At 37.5% G+C, this 24,473-nt stretch overlaps 1 protein-coding gene across 5 annotated transcripts in view; it reads right to left on the reverse strand.

The window, feature by feature from the left end:
* ralgapa2 (Ral GTPase activating protein catalytic subunit alpha 2) overlaps window positions 1-24,473 on the reverse strand; it is a 323,632-nt gene that overhangs the window by 78,128 nt on the left and 221,031 nt on the right. For all 5 annotated transcript variants that reach the window (XM_048190535.1, XM_048190536.1, XM_048190537.1 and 2 more), the window contains 7 exons: window positions 23,260-23,453; window positions 23,055-23,153; window positions 18,131-18,286; window positions 8,475-8,603; window positions 8,239-8,367; window positions 4,159-4,217; window positions 3,926-4,034 (listed from right to left, as the gene is read on the reverse strand). In XM_048190535.1, coding sequence (XP_048046492.1) covers window positions 3,926-4,034; window positions 4,159-4,217; window positions 8,239-8,367; window positions 8,475-8,603; window positions 18,131-18,286; window positions 23,055-23,153; window positions 23,260-23,453 — 875 coding nt within the window. The remainder of the gene's footprint in view (window positions 1-3,925; window positions 4,035-4,158; window positions 4,218-8,238; window positions 8,368-8,474; window positions 8,604-18,130; window positions 18,287-23,054; window positions 23,154-23,259; window positions 23,454-24,473) is intronic.

A 24,473-nucleotide genomic window follows, 5' to 3' on the forward strand; every position in this document is an offset into this window, starting at 1 on the left:
ACTCGTTAAATTTCGAGAAAAAAACTCATTAAATTTCGAGAAAAAACTCGAAATAAAATGTTGAGAAAAAACTCGTTAAATTTCGAGAAAAAACTTGAAATAAAATGTTGAGAATAAACTCGTTAAATTACGAGAAAAAACTCGTTAAATTTCGAGAAAAAAGTCGAGATAAAATGTTGAGAATAAACTCGTTAAATTATGAGAAAAAAGTCGTTAAATTACGAGAACAAATTTGTTAAATTATGAGAAAAAACTCATAAAATTAAAATGTTGAGAATAAAGTCATAATTTAATGAGTTTATTCTCAACATTTTATCTCGACTTTTTTCTCGAAATTTAACGAGTTTTTTTCTCGTAATTTAACGAGTTTAATCTCGAGATGGTTTTATTTTTTTTATTATTGCTTGGCCCTAATCCTCTTCCGTATAAGAGACTTCTTTCAAAAAAAAAAAAAAAAAAATAATGAAAGCAACACTTTGACAATGATCACAGAAAACTACTGGAATGTTTTTAACTCAAATAAAACATTTCGTTTTACTGATTCTTTCAAATTACGTCTCACTTAACATAAAACCACCTGTTCTCAAATCATAACTCGTAGTTTAAATAGATCAAATATGCAACTTAAGAAACTCTTTTATAAGGTTTTACAGCTGAGACCTTCATTTTTGTCAGCACCATTCGATATTAGCAATCTGACCTGTGATAAATCAGACGAGACTGAAAAAAATGCAAATAATACATCACTGATTTAAACACATGCCATTATTTGTGACATTTCTACGTCGATGTTTGTTATTTCTATTTAGCACTAACTTATTCTAGAGAAACACATCTCTGAGTGGATTCCAGGTTAATGGATTCTGTCTATTGCTCTAACCACAATTCTCTCTTGCTCTGGGCTTCAGTCATGTGGAATCTGAGGTGAGAGAGTGAGTGTTTTCTCAGAGTAATAGAAGAGACGAAAACACACATAAACTCCCAACAGTTCAGCACATGCTTTTAGAGATGGAAACCCTGTTCCTTTGCCAAAGCTTTATTTTGGCCTGACCTGCTGTGTGTCAACATGAACAGGACGTAATTACGGCTGCATGAGGACGGGAATGTGAAGACTCAATTTGGAGGTATCATTTTAGAATGAGTGGTTTCAAATTACAAAAACTACAATTCAGAGAATCTTTCCAACTATACTGCAATTTATTAATACACCATTCGGATTTTATATAATCATAGATTTGTGATAACTTTACATGTTATGTTATACTGAAGTAATTTTCTACAAAAAATACCATTGCCTTTTTATTTTAAATTTATTTTGATTATCGTTTAATTTATTGTCATTTTTGTTTTCTTCCTGGTTGATGTCTCTTGTCAAAACAGCTTTTCTACAAAAACATGATGTTTATATTTGTATATATATATATATATATATATAAATATATAACATAATTTATACAAACATACTGGGTTGGACCTCCTTTGCCTTCAGAACTGCCCTAATTATTCGTGGCATCGATTCAACAAGGTGCTGGAAACATTCCTCAGATATTTTGCTTCATATTGAGCATTACGTAGTTGCTGCAGATTTGTCGGCTGCACATGGATTGAGATTTGGTGACTGTGGAAGCCATATAATGAGCTCACTGTCAGGTTCAAGAAACAAGTTTGAGATAATTTGTGCTTTGTGACATGTCGCTTTATCCTGCTGGATGTAGACATCAGAAGATGGTACACTGCGGCCATAAAGGGATGGACATGGTCAGCAACAATACTCAGGTAGGCTGTGGCGTTTAAATTATGCTAAATTGGCACTAAGAGGCCTAAAGTGTGCCAAGAAAATATCCTTCACACCATCACACAACCAGCAGCCTGAACTGTTGATTTAAGGCAGGATGGATCCATGCTTTCATGTTGTTTACGCCAAATTCTGCCCCTACCACCTGAATGTTGCAGCAGGAATCAGACCAGGCAACATTTTTCGAGTCTTCTATTGTCCAGTTTTGGTGAGCCTGTGTGAATTGTAGCCTCAGTTTGCTGACAGGAGTGTCACCGGTCTGCTGCTACAGCTCATCTGCTTCAAGGTTCGATGTGTTGTGTGTTCAGAGATGCTCTTCTGCAGACCTTGGTTGCAACGAGTGGTTATTTGAGTTATTGTTGCCCTTCTATCAGCTGGAATCAGTCTGGCCATTCTCCTCTGACATCAACAAGGCATTTTCGCCCACAGAACTGCCGCTCACTGGATATTTTCTCTTTTTCTGACCATTCTCTGTAAACCCTAGAGATCTGGGGTATTCAGTTAAAGTTCCAAGAGGTCTGGTCTCTATATTTCCTTCCCAGCAGTGGTCCGGACAATACTTTTTTGGATCAGTTATACATTTCCTTCGGGGTAGCAGTAGTACTTTATAAAAGAAAAAAGAAAAAAATCTTAAACTATCAAAATAGTCATCAAAGATGAGAATCTTGGCCCCGAGAACCAAAGCAGTCAGATGCTGTATCAGGCGATTTGTATGTATTTATTTTTTTTTACATTTAGACACCTACAGTGTGTGTAACAGCACAGAGAAGGCCTTGGGACTGAGAAAAACATATAACCAAACTGGGGGTGCATAATTTACCTCTTAAGAAAAGTGTGGGCCATTTTTATATTTTGTAATAAACTACTAAAAACAAAGTACATAGTCTAATAAGCAAAACTCTCATCATGAGCACAAATTAAAGTTAAAGGTGCTCTAAGTGATCCTGGGTGGAGTAACTTCCTGTTGATGTTCGAAGTGTTGTCAAACAAAACAGAGGCTAGCTAGACCCTCCCTCCTCCTCCCCCTCCCCTCCGTGCTTCCTGAAACAGTCATGAACACGCATTTAAAATCATTCTTGTCGGTTATTGGCTGGGGCATGTTTATTATGTTTTGTGGTCCAGGCTGCACCAGTTTGGTTTTATTGCCGTTTTCGGAGCTTGCTCTTAAAATGCTAATTAATAATGCTAAATATGGGAAAAAAACAAAACGTCTAAAGATGCCTGTTTAGTTAAACGGTCAGAGTCATCTGTATGCCAGATAAAAATAGGAATTGTATTTTGCTGCATTCTCGTTTTCTGCAGCATTTTAGCAAAACAACGTTGACTAAAAGTATTTTTCTGCTCACCGTGTTTCTGCTCTTGTTAAAACAACCGCGTCATCTGCAGCTTAATGCACCGCTTACGTCTTTATCGGGAGAAAGTGACGTGCATGGAGCAGAAAGAGCTTGAATGAAGCGTGTTTGGCTCTAGATGAAAATATTAGAGGATGCGGCACTGAAAGATCATTACAGTAAATGACCCTGAGCGTTTGTGGTGTGATCCGCTCCTTTGTTTTGACGCGCTGCTCACCTTAATCTGTAGAAATGGTAAAATGGCACAATTATGTCCCGCGGTCCGGATGGAACTAAGCCGAGGTCCGGAACCAGGCGGCGGTCCGCCAATTGAATCCCACTGCTATAGATGGTTTCTGAAATCCTCAGACCAGCCTGTTTGGCACCAACAGCCACATTCAAAGTCACTTAAATCACCCCATTCTGATGCTCTGTGTGAACTTCAGCAGATTGTCTTGACCATGTCAAGTTGCTGCCATGCGATTGGCTGATTAGATATTTGCTTTACAAGAAGTTGAACAGGTGTACCTAATAAAGTGGCCGGTGAGTGTTTGTACATATAAAACACAGGAAAAAACAAAAGGTTTTCTTCTGAAGGCTGCATGTCACAAACATGCAAAAGTCGCACACTTCATTTTTGGAATCTGTGGTTGCTTTCAGAAAAATGAGATACAGTTCAAACTGGTACATTATTATCTTCACTTTTGTGGATTACAAATCTCATGCTAATACAACCAATACAGATTAGGAGGACAGATTAATACAACTTCAGAGTGAAGAACACATCAAACATAATCACCTTCAGAGTGACACCCAGGACGTTAATTGCATCTTTCACCTGATGGTGGGTTTCTGTGTGTCTCAGCTCCTCACACACCCACAGCCCCAGACTGCAGATCGCTACACACCTAAAACATGGTCAAAACACACTCAGCCATTCAAATCATTCGCAAGGTAAAACAGATCAGCATGGTTGTAATCATGCATCACATTTGAAAAGGATCAAAATAAAATGTCAAAAATGAGCTTTACCTGGCTCCTTCACATGTCTCATTGCGTGCAGTCTTCAGAAGAATGTTTACAAGGTAGTCCTACAGACAGAGAGCATGAAAAAGACAGTTAATGCTAATCCATTTGGCAGCTTAATGAGTCTAATAGACGGTCCAAGGTTCAGTTTTGTGGTCATGGTTTTGGTAATGCCTAGATGATGTTGGTAGGAATGGGGTAATGCATGTGTACGCCTGACGTTTTGAGTAAAAGCTCACCCAAAAATGTCATAATTTACTCATCATGTTTTTTCAAACCCAGATGACCTACTTTATGTGGAACAAAATATGTACATTTACAGGAATATCCTGGCTGTTGTTTTCAGTTTTGTGAGTTTAATTTGTAAAGTGCTTTTCACAAATACACAGTGTTTCAAAGCAACAAGAAATGTATACTGTTCATGTTTATTACACCTTGATGCCTTTTAACAGTTGGATGATATGATTTTGGCAAAAATATGAATCAAGCCAGTTATGTGTATAGTACATAATGTTTTATGTATGCGGGTAGAAGTTGGATAATCATACAATGGCTATAAAAAGTCTTCTGTACCCTTCTCCTAATTGGCACCTCTTCACGAGATACTTTGAAAGCTATTTGTAGGCCATGGCTTAACCAATAACACGCAACCAGGAAGACGTTAAGAAAATCCTACGGAAATAGCTGATTTCTATTCAGGGTTAATCACTTAAATAATGACTGGAGGATTATTATTATGTTTTAGTAAGGATTTGAATGTGATTGGTTAATTCCAAATTAACATGCACCATTAAAAAGCGTGTGCACACTTATACAGCCGGGTAATGATAGGTTTTTATTTTTCCCTTTTTTCCTTAAAAATTTTTATATGTTTGTTACATGACTTTTCTTTGTTTTAATATATTATTAAGCCCTTTCAATGCAAACCCCATTTTGGCAAATAGGACATCAAAGACACACCCAAAATTAAAAGGTTGCTGCTCATAAGTCATTCTGAATAGACATATAACCATCATATATCTAGAAAGCCAACACTTGAGAGATTACAGTTCAAGACTCAAAATTACTCAAACTGTTATTAATATGGAGATAAGCTCAAACATAAAAAATAAGAATATATATATACAGTTGAGCTCAAAAGTTTACATACCTCTTGCAGAATCTTTGAAAATGTGAATAATTTTAACAAAATAAGAGAGATCATTCAAAATGCATGTTATTTTTTATTTAGCACTGTCCTGAGTAAGATATTTTACATATAATCCACAAGGCAAAAAAATGGCTGAATTTATAAAAACGACCCCGTTTAAAAGTTTACATAACCTTGAATCTCAATACTGTGTGTGGTTACCTGGATGATTTACTACTGTTTCTTTGTTTTGTGATGTTGTTCATGAGTTCCTTGTTTGTCCTGAGCAGTTAAACTGAGCTCTGTTCTTCAGAAAAATCCTCCAGGTTTTGCAGAATCTTAAGTTTTTAAGCATTGTTTGCATATTTGAACCCTTTCCAACAGTGACTGTATGATTTTTAGATCCATCTTCTCACACTGAGGACGACTGAGGGGCTCAAACACAACTATTAAAAAGGTTCAAACATTCACTGATGCTCCAGAAGAAAACACGATGCATTAAGAGTCGGGGGGTGAAAACTTTTGAACAGGATGAAGAAGTCCAAATTTTTCTTATTTTGTTTAAATATCAGATTTTTTCATTTAGTACTTCCTTTCAGAATCAAAAGAAGATATTTTCACATTTCCTGGAAGACAAATTAAGTACAATTTACCTCGATATTCAAATTCAAAACGTTTTCTTCTGGAGCATCAGTGAATGTTTGAACCTTTTTAATAGTTGTGTTTGAGTCCCTCAATTCTCCTCAGTGTAAAAAGATGGATCTCAAAATCATACAGTCACTGCTGGAAAGGGTTAAAATATGCAAAGATGCTGGAGAACAATGCTTTTCTTAAGAACAGTGCTCAGTTTAACTGCTCAGAACAAACAAGAGACTACCATCACAAAAAACAGTCATGGATCATCCAGGTAACCACACACAGTATTAAAGGTGCTAAAGAGGATGTTTTGTTTTATACATTTTTGCAATATTACTTGAAACTGTCTTTACTAACTGATAAAAGACTATTTATTAGGAGCACTGAAAGTAATAATATTAATATACATCATCTGTGCACGAGGTAGGGCCTTAAAAACATCAGCCAATCGTTTACGCGATTGGCCCTCTGGCTTGTCAATCACTGCCATGACGTTCCTTGTGAGAGACGAGCGCGGCTGTGCGCTCCAGTAACTTTCCACACTCTACAGGCGCCACATGCGATGTTTTTGTCAGGAGACAGGAGTAACAACTGCAGATTATGAGTTACCTGCGGTGAGTCCGACATAATGAATCCACTAACACGACACAGCGAATGCCGGTGGTAAACACTCGTGTTCCAATACTCGTGCACGAGTTTTGGGAGGCGTTCCTTTGAAAAACTCACTAAGTCTTTGGATTCTCAGTCGACGAAAAAATCCTCTCTATCACCTTTAAGAATCAAGGGTTCGCAAACTTTTGAATGGGGCCATTTTAATAAACTCAGCTATTTTTTTTTCGTCTTGTGGACTATATGTAAACATCTGTTATGCAAAATATCTTACTTAGGACAGTACTACATAAAAAACAACATGCATTTTGTATGATCCCTTTTATCTTGTTAAAATAATTCACATTTTCACTGATTCTGCAAGGGGTATGTAAACTTTTGAGCTTAACTGTATTATATATATATATATTTATTTATTTTTAAAGATGTGGTGTAGCAACTTAGAAACACAATGAAGCTGAAGCCACAAGTCTGCTCATGCTTCATTTAAAATAATAGTTTCTCAAAAACTATGAAACATTTTCTTAGACCATATCATATGTGTTTTTAGAGAAGGCTAATAAAAATATATTGCCCCTGTATAAGCTCCCTAGCAGTCTATGTCTGGAGTTGCAAACTGCCCCATTCATGTTTCTACTGTTCTCACTCAACAAACCTCTCACACATCTGCCAGGTATGAGACCTAATCTTCATTATTCTTTTGTTTTAATTCAGCCACCATTAGCCTTTGTTCTGGCATTACATGGACTGCCCACTCACATTGTTTTAATCCTAAAATACATTTATCCACCTATTATAAATATATTTTTTTAGAAAACAAAACTTTTTCTTATGAACTTATGTAATTTCTTTTGATAAAATATATCATGAAATGATATAGAGCTATAATTAGCATCAAGCCACATACGACAATTTATATGATTGCTCACTTTAAACCACCAACGAGTGTATGCAATAACTTCCAATTGTGATCTAATGTGGAATTTGGTCATATTATGTTGTTGAAATATGTTATTTAGAGCCTTTTATAAGAATCACTGCACCTGCTTAGAATTTCTCATGCAATCCTGTGTTGTTATGAAAGTAAGCCAAATCGCATGAAAATACAATGTGCACATACAAATTCACATGTAAAAACATTTCTCTGGGTTTATTTACGAAAGAGAATTGCGTAAATCAGTGGAAAATTAATTGAAATGATGAAACAGTTTTAAAAAACTTTTATGTGTACAGATATGAGCATTTTTGGACTAAAAGAGTCTTCCAGCTGGAGGCTGGAATCTTTCTATACTCAGTTTGTCCAGATCAAGCAAGAGTGTGACGTTTTAATGTGCAATGAATGCTGAACAACAATAATCTGGGGCCGTCAGCGATTTTTGCATTTAAAGCAGTCAAAGGTGGAAAAAGATCTGAAATTATTTTTCTAGGATTATTTTTTTTTTACATACCAAAACCTGCAATTTTATGATGATGTGTATCAGTTTAAGTTTGTAATAGGTTTATTGCAGTGATATTAAAAATTATGTAATATGTATGGCTTTGGTGTCAATTTACAACATTTTAGTGCAGTGTCAAACCTTTTTCAAAACTACAAAAGTTACAAAACTTTAAAAGTTTAAACATGAATGAAATTAGTCGTGGTGCACAACCCTAGTACCAAACCCTGGGTGGTTCAGATTTACAGGATTTGGTTCACCTGTATAACAGCATACCTTCATGTCCTCGTTGCCAACTAAAATATCCTCAGATCCAGGAACAGACTGCAAAGATGGGATCTGTTGATACAGGTTAGGGAAGCACACCAGCGAACCAAGAACTGTCTGAGCCTCGATCCGTGGAGCCTGAGAAGAACATGAATGAAGAAGATACCAGCATGAAGCTGTGTGCTTCTGTAGGTAGTGTAGATGTGGATATAGTTATTTCAGGACTGTGCAGCATCAGCAGGTACCTCAAAAGAGTCCGTGTTGAGGACGCGAGCAGCTGCGGTGATGAAGTCTCCAACCAGCATGCTGAAGCCCGGCAGGCCCAGGAAGAAGAAACGGGGTGAGCACCACCTAATCATCGTGTTCAACACATCCTGAGCAAACCAAAGCAAGAGGGAGAAGGGACAAAAAAGACAAGATAATGTTTTAGGATATTTCGTGTGCCACTTTAAAGGGGACATATATCATGAAAATCTGACTTTTTCCATGCTTATGTGCTATAATCAGGTCCCAGGTGCAACTACCAACCTAGAAAATGTGACAAAGGATCCCCCAGTAACTTTGTTTTGGTTCTCTGCAAACGTGAAAAAAATGAGCTGCTCAGATTTCGCTCCCCTTGTGACGTAGGAATGGGATCTTATTATAACATTACCACCCCTTAATTTGCACATTTCCACCCATGGCGCCGTCATTTTGTTTTCTCAAGCATCAACGTGTACCAGTTCTAATGCCATGACAAAATTTTGAGCAAAGCATGTCAACTGTTCTGTCGTTGGCTGCACAGACAAGCACAGAACACCATTAAGTGTCCCAGCCTCAGAGGAGACAAGAGAGCAGTGGATTTATTTTATTTTCAATGGAAATCTCACAGGACTGCTTTAGAGAAGAAGAGTTGTTTTCATGCCGTTTTACGCTGGACTGCTTCACAAACGAGGGTCAATTCAATTTTTCACAAAAGATTAACATGATTGCAAATGCTAGTTGATGAGTTGAATCAACTCCAAGCAACTACATAAATTTATCTACTAACCATTCAGAAACGTCCAGTAACTTCTTCCTGAGTCTCTCCATCAGTGTCTGACTTTGTAAGGTTTGAACAATGTAAGGCTGAACACCATTAATGACAATCCTCATTTTGACTGCGTGAGATTCTCCAGCTTTGTTGTTGTTGAGCAACTGATGCACGAGCTATTGAGGCTCCACCCTCTTTACAAAAGCAGGCTGGGAGCAGGAACTCATTTGCATTTAAAGGGACATACAAAAACAGCGTGTTTTGGCTTCCACTCAAATAGGGGCACATTTGACAAGCTGTAATAAATGATCTGTGGGGTATTGTGAGCTGAAACTTCACAGGTACATTTTGGGAACACCAGAGACTTATATTTCATCTTGTGAAAAGGGGCATAATAGGTCCTCTTTAACAGGAGGACAGTAGAACAGTTGTGGATGAAGTACACAAATCAAGATTATTGAGTAGGAACAGATACACTAATAAAATATCGTTACACTATTTTGATAGTCCACTTTAGACATTCTACTAACTATAAGTAACTTTGCAACTACATGGTTAGTAGAATAAGTTGACATGTGCTTAAGTTACTTATTGTCAGTAGAATGTCTGTTGTGGAGTATCAAAATATAGTGTTAGCAGATTTAAACAGACAGTCTACTAATACTCTAATGAATGCTAGTAGACGTAGTTGCAAAGTTACTTATAGTTAACAGAATGTCTAAACTGTACTCTTTTTTGCAATTTTATATACTTCATACTACGATAAGGAAGATTAGTGGTTGTCGACATTGAATATGTACTGATCTGCAAATTATCAATTTTCTTATTGTATTATCAAAACTTTAAAGCATTAAAGGGGACCTATTATGCAAAATTCACTTTTGCATGGTGTTTGGACATAAATGTTTATTGGCAGAGTGTGTACACAACCACCCTATAGTGATTAAAATCCTTTTTTTTTAATCCTCATAAATCATAAGCAGTGTCTCAGAACAAGCCGTTTCCAGATCCCTGGCAGTGTGACATCACATTAGCCACAGGCCCCGCCCACGAATGTTGACAGACACCGCAGTTTGAACATAGAACCGCCCTGAGCGACTTCACAGCGAGTTTACACAGTTCGCCATTGCTGCACTGATGAGAATGTCTCCCATTTACTCCCTAAACGAGGTGGATTAACTTGGTTTTCCAGAAAATGCTCCCTCAGTTCTGTCGAAATTCATTTATGTATGCGCGAATCATTTCACACCGGACTGTTAGTGAACGAATCAATACAAAGGGACAATACAAAACAGAGAATGTGCTAAAAATGTGTTACTCAAGGAGGATATACAAGTAAAAACTGTTCGTGATCCAGCTTAAAGACTCCAGAGTGATACTGGATACGGCAGTAATGAAGGTGAGGGCACTTTATTACAGTTCTGAGTTTATTTACAGGTATAAAGTTTATTAAGCACCACCCGAAAGGCATACGGTCTTTATATATTCGTTTACTGTTAGTTGTAACGAGTGTTTCTGTTATTCGTAATATATGTTGGTGATGATAATACAAGGGAAAAGAGAGAGTTTATGGATAATATTTTAATGCACACTTGCTGTGTTTTATTAAGCCCTTACAGTGATTTTCTAGAGTGAAAACGGACGCTTCATCTTTTGTGTCAAGTACAATAAATGTCATAAAACTCTGTATAGTTTTGGCCATCATTCGGACGGTACAACAGGCTTGTACTAATATATAGTGGATAAAAAAGAAGACAATGCAAGTTATAACCCTAATTGAACTAAAAGAAACGAAACCTGCAGCATTCGCAGTTTCGAACATTATAGTGCGTTCTAGGGCTGGGCGATATATCGCATGCGATTCTCACGCGCATTTCGTCAGTAAAGCCGGTTCCCTGATTACCGCTAAATCGCCATCACCTGCTTTCAAATGGTGCGGCATTTAATAGACAGAGCCGTAGTTCACTGATAAGCCACGTTCATATCGCAGATGAATCGCCTTCAATAATGAACGCGATATTTGCGTGGCTTATCAGTGAACTACGGCTCTGTCTATTAAATGCCGCTCCATTTGAAAGCAGGTGATGGCGATTTAGCGGTAATCAGGGAACTGGCTTTACTGACGAAATGTGCGTGAGAATCGCATGCGATATATCGCCCAGCCCTAGTGCGTCCTGACCATAGACTGTCCTGACTGAATCCTGTCACCGGGGAATCAGCTCTTGAAGCTCCGCCCTCTTAGGCCATCACAGCAGCTCATTTGCATTTAAAGGGCACACGCTGAAACGGCTCGTTTTTGCTCAACCACTAAACGTGGCAATTTTAACATGCTATAAAAAATTATCTGCAAGGTATTTTGAGCTAAAACTTCACATACACACTCTGGGGACATCAGAGACTTATTTTACATCTTGTAAAAATGGGCAAAATAGGTCCCCTTTAAACTAAATATCAATTTAAGTTACTAATTATTCAAGGGTGCAAACAAGTGAAAATAATGAAATATGCCGTATATAAAATAAATAAACAAAAAAAAAAAGTGTGTGATTGTGTGGTGACAAATAGTAACAGGCTCCAATATAAAAACAGATGTCACATGGGGCAAAATGTGTTTACAGGCAATTGTCCACATTCAAACATTTCAATGCAATAGGCTTAAACAACTTGCTAAGTTCACAAATAACTCAAGACATAAATACATGTGTAATTATGTATGTATTATGTAATAATCAATACTAAAATTCAGCATTAATAACATTAATCACACTATCAGTCACCATAGACTCAAGTTTCAAGGGTCTCCTGGAACATTTTGTGTCAGAAAGACATGGACAGTTTAGTAACTTTTTCACTGACTTGATCTGACTCGATCATTGAATCAGTGAGTTTTTGGATCAGTCAAATAATTAGTGTGATTTGTTAACCGATTCACCAGGTTCATTGAAAAGAATCAGCTCGTTAACAAATCGGACGTTGCTATCGTGTCTCAGAACTTCAATTTAAAGTAACAAACTGTATGTTTTTTTTTCATTATTATTATTTTCTTATGAAATGTACTGGAGTAACATTGTGGAAAAAAACATACTCTAATAGAGTACAGATGTTTTTAAAAAAAATGTATTTAAGTAAAGTAACTAATTATCTACAGAAAGAAGGTTCTGGAAATGACTCAAGCTCAGATTCAAACTCAAGTTACTCACATGCCACATTTCGAGGATCTATCCGTTAGGTGTGAAACATTATGTAACTCAGAGTTTATGCTTTAAACGTGTAATAAATCACTATTTCTGTTTCTCTCACATCAATTCCTTTAAACCAACTGTGCCATGCGCACAAACAAACAAATGCATAAACAAGCTTGGCTGCTCTGTAACCGCTACATTCATCTTCCTTAATTGAATCCTTTGTAAACACTGTCAGATGAAGAAGAAAAAAAAAACAGCAATATAGCCAACCTAGCTGCATAAAAAGAGTCCTGCTGAGAGGGAGATGTGAAATTGGTGGAAGCGGTGCATCTGCAGGGACATCTTACCCTCATTCTGCAATAACTGACCTTTGCAATGCTTAGCAACCAGTAGTAATTAACTGCCACCAAACTGCTGCGTGATTACCCAAAATGAGCATTTTGGAGGAAGCGGCAATTCTGCAAAGCGGGACTATTATGCAGCGGTAAATACAGAAAGCACAATCTGAATCTACAGTGTGTGTGTGTGTGTGTGTGTGTGTGTGAGACAAATCAACATGGCCCAATGCTTTAAAGTGTCAGAGCAGTGCAAGGAAATGTATATGTACAGCATACATGAGTGAAAGCGCTGCAATTTGTCCTATCCACCTGAAGACTCTAGATGTGCCACAGCTAGGACAAATACTTCAATTTGTGACCTTTATATGACTCCAAACGGTGGAGGTAAAAATCAATGTGCTGATGGTCAGTGTGTATACTAAATCCAGCCAGCAGTCCAACACCTGTTAGCAGTGCTCTTATTTGTTGACTTTCCCTATAGTGGCACACAAAGAAAGGTTTAATCATTAGCTACAGCTTCTGTGTGATTAGGGTTCCTGTATAGATGTATATACATGTCCCTTTTTCTACAGTAAAATAAACACTAGTGATAACTCATTTTGAACAATAAAATATAACAAAATAAATAATTGTCTGAGTGAATCACTCAGCAGGTTATTATACGCTTGAAATTCTATTTGTGAACCAGTGACTTACTACTAGGGGTGTGACGAGATCTCGCGAGATTAAAACTGACAAGATTTCTCGTCAAGGTGAAAATCTGTCTCGTGATATTACCATGATGGAGTGTGAGGGTGAAATTAAGATAGAATACTGCCACCGCTACGTTTACATTACACCTCCACTGTCGTTTTGCTTTTTATAGAAATAAAAACCATTTAATTCAGTTGTATAACGGTCGCTTTAATCCCATCAAGCTGCAGAATCAGAGTTCACGGATCACGTGACGAGAGTAAGGGACGAGATGACCGTCAAGAGCACGGCGGAGGATTCGTTGCACAACAGAGCCGAAGCGCCTGACAAATGTCTGATCTTGTAGAATTTGAGCTCGGCACCGCCTCTCCCTGTTCACAGAGTACATGCAATTGCGAAATCAAAAGCGAAAGTAAAACAATCTCATTCAATCGCGATTTCAATACCCTGCATTTTGAAAGCGGCTCCCTGATGCATGCAAATATCTCCCAATATGAAAGCTATCTTACACTGGACTGTGTAGTTGTAACCATCTCTCAGCTAGCTCTGTATCATGCTTGAAAAAAAATGGTCTCTATTTGATGACTTTGATTATGGTTGCACTCTAATTGTCTGCAATTAGAGAAAACTGTGTTATTAAATTTTATTTATACTGTTTTTATTTCTATGATCAATTTGTGGAAAGGAGTATAGTTAAAGCTCATAAAACATGTACAGTAAGGTCTGAAGATACTCATGGGAAATCATACAGGAGAGAAGCCGGTCAGTTGAGTTTGTGGCAAAACCTTTTACAGTGCTTGAGTATTGTTGTCTCTAACTGCATATGATAATATTCATACTCAGCAAGTAGAACTGAAATGACATTCATTACAAGATGATCAGTTAAAACATTTCAAACTATTTTTCTAGTCATGCATTTCATCATCAAGGATTTCTTAATCTCGTGTCTTGTCTCATCTCGTGAGCTTTCGTCACACCCCTACTTACTACTGATATAATAAAAGACAATTCTTATTTTTTATGGAATGTTGCTTATTATGTGCTGGTCTTTGTTTTTTCTTTTTAAATATGTGCCGCTGTAATCGTCAATCAAAAAAAGATAATTTTTTAATTTATATGAGCCAGATGAGTTTCAGTCCTTCGCCTCCAATAACATATAATAACTGTCTATTTAGTTTGTAACAGCCACTTTATACCACACAGTCAAATCAAATCCCACCCTGAATTTTTTGTCTTGTTCGATGAGCTGTTTCTCTCAGATATGTCACAAAAGAGAAGAAAAGTTGGTCACTATTTTCGTTTACTGAACAATCTGAAATTTCTGAAATCTGAAACGGAAGCTCAAGCCGGTTTGCTTGACGCAGCACGTTTGAGCTTCCGGAAGAGGTTTGTTCTCGTGCATTATTCAGGTTCGGCTGAGCTTCTGTTTATGTTCACTGATCAATGTTTACATGTAAAAGCCTAAATTTGATCTGTTCATCATACAAAGCGTCTATGGAGGGACAAAAATCTCTAAGATTTCATCAAAAAGATCTTAATTTGTGTTCCGAAGATGAACAAGAGTCTTACGGGTTTGGAACGACATGAGGGTGAGAAATCAATGACAGAATTTTCATTTTTGGGTGAACTAACCCTTTAAACTCCCTCTGTAAATTTACAATTTGCTATTGCTAGAAGACCAGTATGTGGAACAGTTGCAGAAGACTGTGCATTGTACACAGTGTAGCACTAGTGCAAGAGAGAACAAGAGAACAGGAGAGCAGAATCTACACATCGTACAGGACTGGACTGCACATGTAAAATCTGTTTTTTGGAGGAGGATTAGAAAAGAAAATAATTACATCACTGACTGTGTTTCCACAGTTTTGACTGGTGTTTAAAAAACAAGAGGTATATTTCATGCTATTGTACATTATTATTGATTTTAACAGCTATTCATATTTCAATGCTCTAGAAAAGAACTGACTGGTATAGAACTGTGATTGAATTTCTGGCCAATTCAAGTAGTTTTTGCAGGTGGCTGTGAAACCGTATTGCGGTCAACATGAACAGTTGTTTCAGAGGTGTGTAAGAAGTGAACATTAAGCTCCATAAAGTGAGTGGTAAAACAACCACAGAAAGAGACACTTCTAAACTACCATTCCTATTGTCTCTGAGCTCTATCTGGGCTTTAAATCTGCCCCCATGTGGATTTGGAGTGAGGCTCCAAGCCAAGAGCGACACAAATGGAATCTATTATCTACACTTAAAAAAGATCCATAATAGTGGCCCAAAGCACTTTCACACTTTCAAAATCTCCATTGCATTTTCACTGCGTCTGCACATTCAGGGAGCTCTTATTTTTTTTGTCTAGACCAAATAAAACAAACACACACAAAGAGTGTCGCAGTCTACAGGCTGCAGTGGCAGCACACACACAGCACTGGAGATCTGAGCATATTTCACTACACTGCATTATGATCAAAACCATAAACAAAAAATAAAATAATATTAAACCTATAGTATGAAACAAATGTTGAACATATATTAGTCAAAGTCAGATCAGACTTGCTCTCTTTTGATGATTCAATAATGCTTCTTTATGAATGTTTAGGATTCAAGCATTTTATTATCTACAGAATCATGGAGCTTTAGAGAGCCTTTACTGCATCACAAGAAAGACTGTTACACCATCTAGTGGTCAAATGCATGAAGGTTTTTCTTTTTAACAGAATATTTTAGGTTATATACAGGTAGAATTGATGGCATGCTGTCAAGAAAAAAAAATATTAAAAATAATCAAATAAAACAAACTTGTCCTTCAGATTATAAAAAAGCAGAATGGAAACAATTAAAGCAATGTATTTTCAATAGAAGTATAACAAGCTTTACTTGTTAGTGACGCAAATTTGTCTAAAACCTTTTATTAGTGAAAGCACTTGGATGAACTGTTGGTTATGATTATGATTTATAGATTTATATGTGGAGTTTGCAGCTCCTATGTCACGTCCCTTTCTGATATTCTCATCTCTTTAATATTCAATTGAAGAGTTCCATTGCAAAAACCTCTAAGTCTGTCTGACATATTTTCTTTTAAAGGTGCCCTAGAATTAAAAATTGAATTTACCTTGGCATAGATGAATAACAAGAGTTCATTACATGGAAATGACATGCAGTGAGTCTCAAACACCATTGCTTCCTCCTTCTTATATAAATCTCATTTGTTTAAAAGACCTCCGAAGAACAGGCGAATCTCAACATAACACCGACTGTTACGTAACAGTTGGGATCATTAATATGTACGCCCCCAATATTTGCATATGCCAGCCCATGTTCAAGGCATTAGACAAGGGCAGCCAGTATTATCGTCTGGATGTGCACAGCTGAATCATCAGACTAGGTAAGCAAGCAAGGACAACAGCGAAAAATGGCAGATGGAGCAATAATAACTGACATGATCATTGATATCATGATATTTTTAGTGATATTTGTAAATTGTCTTTCTAAATGTTTCGTTAGCATGTTGCTAATGTACTGTTAAATGTGGTTAAAGTTACCATCGGTTATTAAACACTTGCAGTCTGTATAATGCATAAACACAACTTCATTCTTTATAAATCTCTCCAACAGTGTAATGTTAGCTTTAGCCACGGAGCACTATCAAACTCATTCAGAATCAATTGTAAACATCCAAATAAATACCATACTTACGCGATTAGACATGCTGCATGACGAACACCTTGTTAAGATCCATTTTGAGGGTTATATTAGCTGTGTGAACTTTGTTTATGCTGTTTAAGGCAAGCGCAAGCTCCGTGGGCGGGGAGCGTGAGCATTTAAAGGGGCCACAGCCTGAATCGGCTCATATTTAATGATGCCCCAAAATAGGCAGTTAAAAAAATGTATTAAAAAAATCTATGGGGTATTTTGAGCTGAAACTTCACAGACACATTCAAAAGATGTTCTACGGCAAAAGACGTTCTACGGCACCTTTAAATTATCTTTTTTTTTTTTTTTTTTTTTTTAACAGGCTCCTATGTTTAGGTCCATTAACTTCACTTTAACGGCAATGGAAAGGTTATTAGTCAGTTTATAATTTTGAAAATAAAATACCTTATTTTCAAAAATGTCACTTTAGTCAATTCATTGATATGTAACACTTTTTTTCCCCCTAAGTCCACCTCTTTGGACAACAATAAATAGTAAACGTCTGTTTCTGTCAGTTTTACAGCAGCAAAAGGAACACAGTTGTGTTTTCTTGCTACTCGCGAAATGAGTGCCACTGTACATACAAAACATGATTAAAAACTTCCAGCTCGACAATTGAAAGCCGGCTCATACGCACACCGTCATTCATCTAGAAATTATATGATTTGATTCGCGTCTTCCGATTGGTTCTTCTGTGGAGTTAGAGGCTTTTGCTGACAAAGGGAAGTGGCGTTTAGCAGTTTCTGCCAATGCACCGGTATTTCTGAATGGGCTGACACTGGGATTTAGTGGATTTAAAGTGAAAGAATTTGATGAACACATACTATGTGCGGAGAGCATTCGCTCAACATCATTATATCATTTTTGACAGAGGTGGCTTTTAGCAGCACGACTCTTTATTATGTGATGTTATACGCCATAATTCAACAAACAGAAATAGAACCTAAGTAGGTTTAATAAATGCATACATGCAGAATCAGTTGTACCTGATCGTCGCTGGTGAAGCCTTTGTGCATGACGTGGTAGAGGTGCACCAGGAAGTCACTGTTGGGCAGCACGTCTTGATGTTTCGTCATCATCTCACAGATCAGCTTATACGCCTGTAGCTTCCCAGCCTTGAATTCTGACGGCAGCATGGTAGCCTAAACACACATCACAGGTCGTTCGGTATTCAATATATCCTTCCTATTCAAAACAATTACATACAGGAAAACATGCCGCTAGTACGATATGCTAATAAAAAGCATACTAAGGGTGTATTCACAGCTGTCTTGTTTGGATCGATTGAATGGAACTCAAGTTCGTTTCCCCCTTGGTGCGGGTATTTTGGGCAGTAGTGAATACAGCAATCGCACTCGGGTGCGGACCAAACAACCGTACCGAGACCCAGCTGAAGAGGTGGTCTCGGTCCTGTTCCAAACAAACTCTGATACGGTTCTTAGCACACCTGTGGTTTTGTTTACAAATTTTGGTTCACTTGCAAAAAGGGAAGTGTGAAAGTGAAACACACCAAACAAAAAAAAAAAAAAAAAATCAACATTGTATTTGGACCAAAGCAAGTGAACTAGCAGACTTTCCTGGTGTGAATATACCCTAAACATATAAGTGCACCGCAGGAAACATTATAAAACAATGCACTTCATGACCCATTTAATTTAATAGCACAGTGAATATTTAGAGCTGCTCTAGTAGGGCTAAATTATAAGATTTTTTTTTCTGGTAAAAAAAATCTAGATTAATAAATTAAAGGGTTAGTTCACCCAAAAATGAAAATTCTGTCATTTATTACTCGCCCTCATGCCGTTCTACACCCGTAAGACCTTCATTCATCTTCAGAACACAAATTAAGATATTTTAGTTGAAATCCGATGGCTCTGTGAGGCCTCCATAGGGAGCAATGGACACTTCCTCTCTCAAGATCCATAAATGTACTAAAAACATATTTAAATCAGTTCATGTGAGTACAGTGGTTCAATATTAATATTATAAAGCGCCGAGAATATTTTTGGAGCGCCAAAAAAACAAAATAACGACTTATTTAGTGATGGTCGATTTCAAAACACTGCTTCATGAAGCATCGGAGCATAAATGAATCGGTGTGTCGAATCATGATTCAGATCGCGTGTCAAACCGCCAACCATGCCGCCAACGGCTGAAATCACGTGACTTTGGCGCTCCGAACAGCTGATTCGACACACTGATTCATCTGTGCTCCGATGCTTCCTGAAGCAGTGTTTTGAAATCGGCCATCACTAAATAAGTCATTATTTAGTTTTTTTTGGCGCTCCAAAAATATTCTGGTCACTTTATAATATTAATATTGAACCACTGTACTCACATGAACCGATTTAAATATGTTTTTAGTACCTTTATGGATCTTGAGAGAGGAAGTGTCCATTGCTCCCTATGGAGGCATCACGGAGCAATCGGATTTCAACTAAAATATCTTAATTTGTGTTCTGAAGATTAACGTAGGTCTTACGGGTGTGGAACGGCATGAGGGTGAGTAATAAATGACAGAATTTTCATTTTTGGGTGAACTAACCCTTTAAAGTTACAAAAGTCATTCAGTCAAGGCAAGGCAATTTTATTTGTATAGCACATTTCATACACAATGGTAATTCAAAGTGCTTTACATAAAGAATAATAATAAAAATAGAACATAAGGAATAGAAATAACAGTAAAAACAGAGAATTTTACCGCAATATTTAAAATGCATTAAAAGTCAGAATCAAGATGATACATAAAATATATAAAATACATTAAAAATGAAATAAAAACAGGAAAAGGAATTTAAAGAATAAAAAGATAATACGTATAAAATAAAGTGCAAACAGTTCGGACACAGCACAGTGCTCAATCAGCAAATGCATAGATAAAAAGATGTGTTTTGAGTCTGGATTTGAATGTGGCTACTGTAGGAGCACACCTGATCTCTTCTGGAAGCTGGTTCCAGCTGCGGCTGGCGTAACAGCTAAAAGCAGACTCTCCCTGCTTTGAGTGAACCCTTGGTATTTTTAAGTGTGTTGATCCTGATGATCTGAGTGATCTGTTAGGTTTATATTCTATGAGCATATCTGCAATGTATTGGGGTCCTAGACCATTGAGTGATTTATAAACGAGTAACAGTACTTTAAAATCAATTCTAAATGCAACTGGAAGCCAGTGCAAGGACCTGAGGACTGGTGTGATGTGTTCATGCTCAGTATCCTGGCAGAAGCGTTCTGTACGAGCTGCAGTTGTCTTATGGTCTTTTTGGGAAGGCCAGTGAGGAGCCCATTACAGTAATCCACCCTGCTGGTGATGAAAGCATGAACAAGTTTCTCTAAGTCTTGACTGGAGACAAAGCATCTAATTCTTGCAATATTTTTGAGATGATAATATGCTGATTTAGTTATTGTCTTTACATGGCTACTGAAACTCAGGTCTGACTCCAGAATCACACCAAGGTTCCTGACTTGATTTTTAGTTGTTTGACCCCTAGAGTGAAGGTACGTGTTCACTTTGAGAACTTCGTCTTTGTTTCCAAACGCAATGACTTCAGTTTTGTCTTTGTTTAACTGAAGGAAGTTTAGGCACATCCAATTTTTAATTTCATCAATGCATTGGCACAGGGAGTCAATGGGGCTGTAGTCGTTAGGTGAGAGGGCTAGGTAAATCTGGGTGTCATCTGCATAGCTGTGATATGCAATTTGGTTCTTTCTCATTATTTGGCTCAGTGGCAGCATATATAGGTTGAACAGGAGGGGTGCAAGTATTGAACCTTGAGGGACTCCGCATGTCATGGATGTCCACTCAGACTTATAGTCACCGATACTCTCATAATAACCTCTCCCTTCTAAGTATGACCTGAACCATTTAAGGACCATCCCAGAAAGCCCAACCCAGTTTTCGAGCCTGTCAAGAAGAATGTTGTGATCAACAGTGTCAAACGCGGCACTGAGGTCGAGTAGAACCAGCACTGATAATTTACCTGAATCTGTGTTTAGGCGAATATCATTTATTATCTTTATGAGTGCTGTCTCTGTGCTGTGATGCGGTCGGAAACCAGATTGAAAGTTGTCAAAGTATCCATTCAAGCTTAAGAACTTGTTCAGCTGATTGAAAACAACTTTTTCAATGATCTTGCCTATGAAAGGAAGATTTGAGATTGGCCTGTAGTTGCTCAATATGGTGTTATCCAGATTGCTCTTTTTCAGGCGGGGCTTAACAACTGCAGTTTTCAGGGATTTTGGAAAAGTCCCAGAGAGAAGTGAGGCATTTACCACTTCTAGGAGATCTGCTTCTAAACAGTTTAAACACTCTTTTGAAAAAATGTGGGAAGTGTGTCAAGGGCGCAGGTTGATGTTTTAAGGTGCTGTACTGTTTCTTAAAATTTTACCATCAATTGCTTCGAAATCAGACATAATAGCTACTTTCTGAGGTTGTGATCTGATCTGTTTTACCCCAGTGCAGCTCAAGGATGTGCTGATCGCCTTTCTGATATTATTAATTTTCTCAGAGAAGAAGGAAGCAAACTCACAACATTTGCTGTCTGAGAGCATTTCACTATGAATCTGACAGATCAATATTTCAAAGAAAATACAGAAATGACCAGATAGCGCTACATCCTTAATGACAATGGATGAAATGTTTAGACCCTTACTAATAATTAAATCTAGAGTGTGTCCACGATTGTGTGTAGGTCAATGTACATGCTGAGTCAGATCAAAAGTATTCAGAACAGTTATGATTTCTTTTGCCATATTGGATTCTGCATTTTCTATGTGGATGTTAAAGTCCCCAGTAATAACAAAACAGTCAAACTCTGAGGAAATTGCTGATAACAGTTCTGTAAAATCCTCCACAAAGGCTGGAGAGTATTTTGGAGGCCTGTAAATAACTATAAGTAGAATGCGAGGAGCACCTTTTAACACAATACCTAAATATTCGAAAGACAAGTAATCCCCAAATGACACTTGCTTGCATTGATAGACATCTTTAAATAGAGCAGCAACACAACAGAGGTCTCGTAACAGCTCTGCAGACACTCATAAAAGTAAAGTTAGGAGGGGCTGTTTCATTCAGGGGCTGTTTCAAGATGTATTGGTTTATTAGGCTGCTGTCACTTTAAGAGCTGCACGAATCCAACGTGACATAACCAACGTTTTTTCACAAGGATACTTACCTATACGGGCATTTTAACATAATTTTTGTGTGAATTTGTCCATTCAAGTGCAAGCATACATGGAAGAGAATTCGATGTAATAGGCTATTTGTGCACTGTCTGACAGGCAGCTTTCTGTGTGCAGGCTTCGGATGTTTGCGCACAGAAAACTTCTTGAAAACACCATGTGGCTACTGTACTGCCTTCCTAATTTAGGGAAACACTCGCTATAAATAAATCAAGTAACCGTTCATGTTTTTTCTTCACATACGATTTAGTTTTAATCCAAACGACGCATGTGTGCTGAGTGAACGAGCAGCAATTAAATTCATGCAACAGAAGTTCTCTCTCCCTCTCTCTTTACCGTCAGTTAACATTAGAATTATGCTCCGTTTTATTTTCTTTGCTATTGCCATATCTGATCGAACTACAGACTTAGTTTCCAGCGGTGTCTGTGAAAAAGGGATGCGATTGTGTTTTGCTTATCAGCTCAAACACACCAGCTACAGTGTGAATATTCTGTTAATTAGATACATTTACTTCAAAGAACTAAACCACCTAACCCCAACCCTAACCTTTTAATGAGTACAAGTACGAGTACACTAGCGCAGTACCGGGCCCGATACAGAAACTGGTATCGGTGCATCCCTAATCAGGTGTGAACAGTAATGTTTCTTGGCTGATCACTTGTGAAACAGGGCAAAACAGTTGTAGTCTAAAATTCAGAGAGTGTTCCTGATGGACTATTTTGAATGCGTGTTACCTTGAAGAGCCAGGAGGCCAGCATGCGAAGAGGAGGGATGAACAAGGGTCTGGCCATGGCTGTGTCTGTATCCCCTCTGATCCCAAGATTATCTCTGATCTGAAACAGGAGTTCATGTAAACAAGAGTTCGACATCAAGATCTTTTGCATTTAGTTTCTTAAGGTAACTGTATAGAAGGCTCTGCAGGGAATGAAGGGAACCCACCTTGGCCAGCTTGTGCCAGAGCTCATAGAGGTAACTGAAGACCTTGGCGTGGATGCGGCCACAGCGGATGCTGTTCACATCACCAAGAATCCCCAGGATTCTCCTCCAGAGAACGAAGGCTGAGTCGGCGTGCCAACCGGTCAAACTGCCACCGGCGATGATGCTGACATCATCAGCCAGAAACTCACTGCTATCTGTTAGGAAGAGCAGGCACACAGAGTGAGTCCATTACAGGAAGTAACATTTATACTTTTAGTATGATTGTAAAAACGTCCCCCTTCAGCTCGTGGTTCACGTGTCTTTTTGCGGTGAAATCTTTACTGATTTTTATAAAGTAAACATAAGAATAACTTCTATATTGTTAGTAATATTTCAAGATGAACACTTACTGGACTGAAGCAACTTATGTTTACTCGGTTATCTATACAACATTTTTGAGATTTTTTTTTTTTTAAATGTGAGTATCAAATATGATCCATCTGGATTTGGAGGAACATTTATTTGATCATTTCTTAATCATCATTGTATGGAGGTTATGCACAAGAAACTTTCATAACACAGGTTGCTTCACTTTTTTTTTTTTTTTTTTACATTTCAGCATAAAGCCTATTGCATTGAATTATATGATTAAAAACTATAGAGCTTTGATCATAAAACTATTCATTTAAATATCATCTTTCTAAGACATTATTGGCAGATATGGAGTGAGGACTGATATGTATTTGTATATGTATTTTATGTTAGTATCTGCTATACAGTTATAAAGATCTCATTGATTTATATTACAAGCTTGGAACTACATGTGCATTAAACGGTTTTAATGCTCTCCTTCCAGCCAATCAGAATCGAGTATTCAGACAGGTCATGGTACAGCCCACTACATGAGAAATGAATGAACGAAAATGAATACGTGAATACGAACACTGATGTAAATATGGAGGAGGGCTGTGAAGCTAACATATAAACTATTTCATCACACACACAAACACAGTGCATTAAACACACAACATTATACACAAGAAATATAGTCAACGCAGCTCAATGGTACTTGCTTGAAGCGAGAGAAGAAACCTTAAATGGTTTGTGCGTCAAACAAGAGTGTTTAAGCTTCCGTTTTTCCGTATATGAAGTATGTGCGTTGAAAAAAACAACAAAAAAAAAAACACGATCCTTTATAAGTTGTGTACCATTAGGCTAGACTCCCATGTGTTCAT

The sequence above is a fragment of the Megalobrama amblycephala genome, linkage group LG5 (assembly GCF_018812025.1).
Source record: "Megalobrama amblycephala isolate DHTTF-2021 linkage group LG5, ASM1881202v1, whole genome shotgun sequence".
Lineage (NCBI taxonomy): Eukaryota > Metazoa > Chordata > Actinopteri > Cypriniformes > Xenocyprididae > Megalobrama > Megalobrama amblycephala.